Source organism: Lactuca sativa, chromosome 2 (genome assembly GCF_002870075.4).
Source record: "Lactuca sativa cultivar Salinas chromosome 2, Lsat_Salinas_v11, whole genome shotgun sequence".
In the NCBI taxonomy this organism is placed as follows: domain Eukaryota; kingdom Viridiplantae; phylum Streptophyta; class Magnoliopsida; order Asterales; family Asteraceae; genus Lactuca; species Lactuca sativa.
The window spans coordinates 170,031,190-170,040,111 of record NC_056624.2 but is presented as its reverse complement, the minus strand read 5'-3'; the positions used below and the strand labels follow the sequence as shown (position 1 = coordinate 170,040,111).

The 8,922-nt window shown below is 32.9% G+C and overlaps 1 protein-coding gene across 1 annotated transcript; it reads left to right on the top strand.

The window, feature by feature from the left end:
• Positions 1-3,205: 3,205 nt before the first annotated feature.
• Positions 3,206-4,905, top strand: LOC111908243 (anthocyanidin 3-O-glucosyltransferase 5). Its single transcript, XM_023904074.3, has one exon. It carries the CDS (start codon positions 3,227-3,229, stop codon positions 4,787-4,789), a length of 1,563 nt encoding a protein of 520 aa, XP_023759842.1. The 5' UTR covers positions 3,206-3,226; the 3' UTR covers positions 4,790-4,905.
• The last annotated feature ends 4,017 nt before the right edge of the window (positions 4,906-8,922 follow it).

Genomic DNA, 8,922 nt, shown 5'->3' with positions numbered 1-8,922 from the left:
TAAAACTAATACTTCCTAAGTGTTCAGGATGCAACTTACATTTTGTTTCCTATGAATATGCATAAATACACCCAACTTCTTAAAAACCTACATTGCATCACTAGAGTTCATTGGATATTGTGATTCTAGGTTTCAACATTCGTTAATAAAGTTGAATCCATCGTAACTTCTATCACATTGAATAGGATGGCCATTCAAAACTTTGTTCATCAAAACTCTATGTTTGAGGTGATGTCATATTGTTCATTGTATACATATACTCATAATAGACGATGGTGCAACTAAAGCAATTTTGGAGTATGAAGCCATAAACGAATTTAATATTTATCTCTTCTTTCAATATCCATCGCAATAACACACCTATTTAAGACCATCAAAACATGCTTAAACTTGATTTATGGTACCTTCGAATAATTGAATGCATAAATTGGGTCTGTAGAAGTTTAAATAGCAGTACAAAGTTCTAGAGATCAAGGAGAGATGTATTAGTATACATGTTACTGTAAAAGGTATAGAAATAACCATGATTCGTTGAAAGCTCCAAAATTTTAAAAAACCAGAGTTTTTCGATGAGAGTCCATCTTCTGTCAACAAAAATTCAATATCTGAAAAAAGTCATCATAAAAGCAGTGGTCCAAACATACTAATTTTTTGGACTAATTAATTGTACAAACTACAATGATTTATGATTTATAAGGATTTTTTGTAATAAATAACACCTAAGCGTGTTCCACACATCAGGACTAAATAATATATTAAAGAAGTATATCTTCTCATTCTTGATATTATTATTTATAAAACCATATTTATGGGGTGCAGATGAACAACCGATTGGGTAGAAAGAAAAAAAAAATAATAAACAATAAGCTATCGCAAAGGCCGGTGGAAATAAAACCACCAAGCAACCTAATGTCATGCTCTTGATCGATCCACGTGGCAAAATACGATTGTGCCATATGATCGGTTGTATTTTTATTTTAGAGTAAATTACACGAATGGTCCCTATGGTTTAGGATAATTTGCGTGTTTGGTCACTAACTTATTTTTTTAACTCGGAAGGTCTTTACTGTTTGTTTTTGTTACGCGTTTGGTCCCGGTCTTACCTAAAAGACTATTTTTCCCTTGAATTTTTATTTTATTTAAATAAACACACCCTCAACTCCATTCCTCACCTTACCTTACCTACACCATTATTTTTCTTATTTAAATAATAGTCTTTTTAAGTAAGACAAAAACCAAACGCGTAATAAAAACAAACAGTAGAGACTTTCCGAGTTAAAAAAATAAGTTAGGGATCAAGCACACAAATTATCCGAAACCATAGGGACCATTCATGTAATTCACTCACTCACACACACACACACACACACTCTCTCTCTCTCTCTCTCTCTCTCTCTTTCTCTCTCTCTCTCTATATATATATATATATATATATATATATATATATATATATATATATATATATATATATATATGATGAGGTTCAATAGAAAATCATAATTAACCAAGGAACCAATCTATTTTTCAACTTTTAGAACTTATTTTTTATCAAAAAAAAAAAAAACTAAAAATACAGAAATTCATAACTTTTTATCCTTTTTCCAATGATATCAAATTCGATTATTTTATTTTTATTTTTTTTAACTTTTCGAAAATTCACAACGTGAATCCGGATTCACACGGTGAATCCAAAAAATATTTTTCACATTCACAATGTTTATATATGAATTTAGATATTTTTAGATTTTTTTTTGATAAAGAGTAAGCTCTAGAAATTGAAAAAAAAAGATTTGGTTCCTTGAAGAACAAATAATTATGGTTCTCTATTGAACTTTTTCCTATATATATATATATATATATATATATATATATATATATATATATATATATATATATATATATATATATATATATATATATATATATATAGGAAAAGGTAATATACATTACAGCCCCACCTAAGCTTAGGTACTGAACCTCTTGAAAATACATTGTTTTATTATATAAAGATTACGGTTAATGGATTCACAATTAATAGTTCAAGATGTAAATTCAAGATCGACACAATAGGGTTTAGGGTTTAGATTTAGGGTTTAGGGTTTAGATTTAGGGTTTAGTGTTTAGGTTTAGGGTTTAGGGTTTAGGGTTTATGTTTTAGGTTTATTGTTTAAATTTAGGGTTTAGGGTTTAGTAATGTTCACTTGGGTGAAATAATGAACGATAATTGTGGAAAGAAAAACAGAGATGGTAAAACGATAATGAAAGAAAGAAATGTTATGGAGTATGATATATTTACCAAGTAAAACCAAATCGGGTATATTTAGTATGTTAAAATGACATATTTTAGAAGTTTAGTACCTATGCTTAGATGAGACTGTAATGTGTATTCTCTATCCCCTATATATATATATATATATATATATATATATATATATATATATATATATATATATATATATATATATATATATATATATATATAGGTTCAGGTTCATTTGAGACCATTCTAATTTTGTGAGACCGTGAGACCAAATTTAAAAATAATTTTAAAATACAAAATAAATGGAAAAATCCAAAAATTCTTTTTTTAAATGTTATTTTCGGAACTTAAATTAACTAAAAAAAATATAAAAAAAATAAAAAAAAATAAAAAAAATTCCGTTTTTTTTTTTGAAAAATACGTGAAATATTCTAAATAGAATATTTCACTGACATATTCTAAAAAATAATTTTAAAATGCAAAATAAATGAAAAAATCTAAAAATTCTTTTTTTAAATATTATTTCCGAACGTGAATTAACTAAAAAAAATAAAAAAAAAATTAAAAAAAATTAAAAAAAAATTCTATTTTTTTTGAAAAATACGTGAAATATTCTAAATAGAATATAACACTGTACATATTCTAAAAATAATTTTAAAATACAAAATTAATGAAAAAATCAAAAAATTATTTTTTTAAATATTATTTTCGGAACATGAATTAACTAAAAAAAAATAAAAAAAAAATAAAAAAAAATAAAAAAATACGTCTCACGGTCTCACAAAATATAAGTGGTCTCAAATAAACCTAACCCTGTATATATATATATATATATATACTATTGATAAATAATAGAAAAAAAAACCATTTGGATGAAAAAGAAAATATTCTTTTAATTTAAAGTAAGGTTGTGAACATCGATAAACATAAGGGCTTTTTAAAAAATAAATAAATAAACACCTAACCATGTTCCAAATATTAGGACCAAATAATGCATTTTTTAATGTATATCTTTTCATTCATGATAAATACAGGACACCACTAGAAAACGCATTAATCATTTCAGTCCATCTCTCTTTTGTCAGCATGTCTCCCAAAAAGCTTCACGCAGCAATATTATGCAGTCCCGGCGTTGGCCATTTAGTCCCGGTATTATTACTTGGACGCCGTCTTATCAACCACCACAACCTCCATGTCACCGTCCTCGCCGTCACCACCACCACCTCAACAGCGGAATCCCAACTCCTCAATTCCTTGACCGCGGACATCCACCTTCCAGTCATCCAAATTCCTGCTGCAGACATCTCCTCCATCGTTTCTCCAGATGCCAAAGTCGTCACAAAGATTTGCGCCATGATGCGGGAAACAATACCCACCATCCGTACCACCATTTCCTCAATGGACCCTCTTCCCGACATCCTCATCGGCGATATCTTCTCAACAGAATCGTGGACTATTGCCGAAGAAATTGGGATGGCCAAGTACGTTTTTATCACTAGCAACGCATGGTTCACCGGACTAGTCACTTACTCTCCGGTATTGGATAAGGAAGTAGTGGGTCAATATGTTGACCAAACAGAGCCGTTTAAGATACCGGACTGTAAGCCGGTCCGACCGGAGGATGTTGTGGATCCCATGTTGGATCGGGACGATGAAGACTATCGGGTGTACTTAAACCTAGCAGTTGGTGTAACGTTGGCTGATGGTATCTTAATCAACACATGGGAAAATCTGGAACCACAATCTCTTCACGCTCTCAGAAATAACGAGATTTTACGTTCCATCGTAAAAAACAAACCGGTTTACACAGTTGGTCCGATAACCAAAAACTACGAACCGGTCGGCGTGAAGAGTGAGGTGATTGAATGGCTTGATAAACAGCCGGAAAGGTCAGTCATATACGTGTCTTTTGGAAGCGGCGGAACGTTATCAGCCGAGCAAATTACAGAGCTGGCTTGGGGATTGGAGCTGAGCCAACAAAGATTTGTTTGGGTGGTCCGGCCACCTGCCGGACATATTAAAGACGGGTCTTTTTTCGAATCCGGGCATTCGGGTGAACTAAATGGTCAAGCAGATTATCTTCCAGAAGGGTTCTTGAATCGAACCAAGAAAAAGGGTTTTGTTGTGCATTCATGGGCCCCACAGGTGGAGATTTTGAACCACGTGTCGGTTTTGGGTTTTATGACGCATTGTGGATGGAACTCAACACTAGAGAGCATTAGTAGTGGGGTAGCGATGATAGCATGGGCGTTGTATGCAGAACAGAGGATGAATGCGACGATGCTGACGGAGGAGCTGAAGGTGGCGGTGAGGCCGGAGGTGTTGCCGACGAAGAAAGTGGTCGGGAGGGAGGAGGTAGAGAAGATGGTGAGGTGTTTGATAGATGGCGAAGAAGGAAAAGCAATGACAGAGAAAGTAAAGAGGTTAAAGGAAAGTGCGGAGGAAGCATTGAGCGTAAATGGTTCGTCTTATATTTCATCATGTAAATTTGTCGAGGATTGTTGGTCTCGAGTTCATCTGTCAAGATGAGTATGCATTAATAGATAGAAGCAAATATCACTTGGCATTTCAGTATGTAAGTTTATTAGTACTGGATTGTTAATAAATATTGATAATTAAATAAACTTGAGAAAATTACAAATGGAGCAACTTACTATATATGCACGATGTTGGTTGAATCGTCCCCCTTGTATACGACATTATCAACACAAATGTTGAATCAATGAACTTCTGTAAAGCTTAGTAGTTCATCGATTTGACCATTGTCAAACTTCTTCAAGGTCATATGTGTCTATCTGATTTTTACACGTCGTTTATTATAAGGTTTTGATGTAAGAGAAGAAGGTTTTCTCGGTTAATGAGGAAGAATAATATGAACATGTAACTGAATCTTAGGAATCATTATTATTGAAATTTTAGGGTACAATATGTTTCCAATATGAGAGTTTTATGAAAAACTTAATTCTCAACACCATTTGCAAATCTAAGGTCTTTTTGGTGTACTTTGCAAAAATGGAGTGGTAACCCCAGTAAGCCAATGCGGAGATTCATGTATTTTACACCTCAAACCTTTTAAACTTCAAGTTTTTATATTTAATTTACATAATCGATAATACTTTACATTTAAATCCTTTTTTAGTTGTGACTTTTATTTTACATTTATACTATAAAAGACATAAGTTTTATCCCCCACTTGTCATTATTTTTTAAAAAGTTTTCATTTTTAACATTGACCGATTAGAAAGAAAATAGCTTAAATGTAATAGCCTTAAAATAAAAGAACCCTAAAGATAAGAGTCTCTCTCTCTTATGTATACATTTTAAGGTGTTAATAACAAGAAACAATCAGATAATACATAGACAAGTTGAATAAAAAAAGTAAATAATAGTAATAATAAAACTACCGAAGAGAATAAATTAGTGTCGAAATTTCGATTTACCAAATTTAATGCATATCACTCTAGAAAAAAGGGTATTACCGGCGAAAAAAATCGCCGCTATTGCTCACGAAAGTCGCCGCTAATACCTTTACCGGCGACACGTCACCGCTATTGAGTCGTCGCTACTGCTTTGTCGCTATTGCTCAAAAAGTCGCCACTAATGCTTACCGTCGCCGCTAATGATAATGTCACAGCTAATGGTATGCGTCGCCGCTAATGATAATGTCGCCGCTAATAGTGTCGCCGCTATTGGCTTTTTAATTTTTTTTTTTAAAAGCAGTCATTTCTGGTTGTCAAAAAACCGATACATAATAACGTTAAATGCAGAAAACCCGATACGTTAAATGCAGAAAAACGATTACATAACATCCAAGTTTTATAATACCATACATACACCAAAATAAATAACAAAATTCTTATAAATTTTTGTCGTACTACAATCTCTAATAAAAGATAAAACTAACACAACGTGTCGTCATCACCGCCACCCTCGTTCCCTCCTATAAGTTCCATAGTATTCTCCGAATTCTTGGACATTGGTAGAAGATTCTCCAACTATATAGTAAATAACAACATATAAACTTGTAATTTAACCTATTAACTTAAACCAACCTAAAAACTACCAAATGATAAGAAAACTACCGATTACCAATTTATCTATATATTAACAAGCTATCAAATTAACAAACCAAGTAACTACATTAACCTTCTAAATTGAACCAACAATCAAACTAACAAACCAACAAACTAATAATTACCAATTTATTTACAAATACACATTACATAGGAACTATCATAGTAATTTACTATAAATAATATTTTCAATAATAACATCCTACTTGTTTTTTTTTTTTTCCATTATGACATTGTAGTTTACACATTGCATACAAATACACTCCAAAATGCATACAAATACACACATACATACATTATACACATATATACATACTTTTTATACACATAAAACAACCATCAACACACTTCAAATTGCAACAAATACACACATACATACATTATACACATATATGCATACTTTTTATACACATAAAACAACATCAACACAATCCAAATTGCATACAAATGCATACATACATACATTATACACATATATACATACATTTTATACATGCACATAGATGAAATACACACAATTTTCACACACATATATGAAATACACATACATATAACATATTTCACACACATATATGAAATACACATATATATACACAAAACACACACATAAATGCACACATATATAACAAATTACAAAAAATGCACCTGTGGTTCCCAAAATTTTGCTCTCTTTCAATTGGTGGAGGTAGTCTTCGATGTTGCACCAGTGCTTGGTGGTGGTGGTGTAACTTAAGACAAAAAAAACCAACAAAAAAAACAATTAGGTTTGGAATTTTGGTCAGAAGAGAAAAGAAACAATTTTGTGCAACTAATCACAAATACAAGTAGAAATCGACATTAAAAGAGAAGGAAAAGAAGAAAAGAGGAACGAAAACACAAACCACAGAGGAAATCGACAGCAACAGTGCCGGAATTAATGTCACGGTTAAATCATCGGAGATGTGGAAGTAGGGAGTTTCCAGTGGTCTATAGGCGTCGTCGGTATGTCTTCTAGCATCTGGGAAACTCGATTGAACAAAAATCTTCGAAGAGAATGGATAAAAACGCAGACAAATGAAAGCTGTGAAAGCAGAAAGGGGTTGTTATTTGCGTCGACCTTTAGCGGCGACATCAATAGCGGGGACAATTAGCCTTTAGCGGCGACAAAAGCCAATAGCGGCGACAACTAACGAGGGAACTTATGCCGCGTCTTTTTTTCGAGCTTTAGCGGCGACTATTTTCGACCTTTAGCGGCGACAAATTGTCGCCGGTATTGCTTTTGTGCGAAAACAAGGCCCCAACCATTGGATTATATACTTAATCGGACGGCTAAGGTTTACCAGAAGGGGATAACGCGGATTCGGGCAACAAGGCATTAGCGGCGACACAATTAGCGGCGACAAAGGCTTTTAGCGGCGACATAGTATTGTGTCGCCGCTAATGCAGTGATTTCTTGTAGTGATATAGGATTTGGATGAAGAAGAAGAAACATGATTTTGAAAATGTATATGTTAAAAACCCTAAGCGAATAAAACATGTTTTAATGATGCGGTTTTAAAAAAAATAACAACTAATTAAAATTGTGTTTTAATGGTGCTACCTATAAAATTTTGCATCAAAAAATCAGTTAATAATGGTACACAAGTATACAAAACCGCACAAACAAACTTGTTGTCAAATTGATATTAGAGTGAGATTAATTATGGGGGCTCATCGGTGGGACATATGTTATTGCCACGACTTATCATGACGAACTACGATAATTGGAGTATTATGATGTGTGTGTTTCTTAGTGTGTAAGACACATGGGAACTAGTCAAATTTTGTTACGAAGAGCCGACATAATTAGGAAATATAATGGTAGCGTCGAAGGAGACGAAAATGAAAGATTAGGCCGCTTTTAAGTTATTGTCCCAAGCGGCGGATGAATGAGGTTTTGAGAAAATAGACGGTTGAACATGTTCTAAGGAAGCATAGGTCACTTTATACGGCGTTCAAAGGTTTTTATCGAGTTAAGCAACGAAAACTTCAAACTCTTACAAGGGAACATGAGGTTATGAAAATGAAAAGGTCAAAAGGAAACTCCGACTACATCACGCTTGTAAAAATAATGGTGAAGCAATTTAAACGAAATATAGATTATCTTACCAATGTAAGAGTTATGGAGAAGATTTTGTAGTCCTTGATAGAAAAATTCAAGAATGTTGTCTGTGTGTCTTGAGGCGTATGAACAAAGATAGAAGAAGGAACATGAGTCGTTTGAGGAAGTACTACAACCCATGTATTTATCAATGACAGAAAGCTAATATATACTAAAAAATTTGCAGTCATGGGTGCAAGCATGGAGATCAAGATGGGGACAGACAAGGCCAAGGAGGATATTATAAGGAGAATGGGCAGTTAAGCCAACAAAATTGGCAAGAAAAAGGATATGGTCGTTGGAGAGGTTGTCAATCAAATAATTGAAATGTCGAGTAACTCCAATAAGTGCTTTAAGTGTGAAAAAGTAAGGGTTTATGTAAGATATTTCTATTCTAGAAAGAAATTATTTTAGAACATGTTTAATGTTATTTTTTCGATCACTAAATGGGTCAGAAAGCCTATTGTTGT

Excerpts from the sequence above, each read along its gene's own strand:
- LOC111908243 (XM_023904074.3), top strand. The coding sequence starts at position 3,227 with ATGTTCCAAATATTAGGACCAAATAATGCATTTTTTAATGTATATCTT.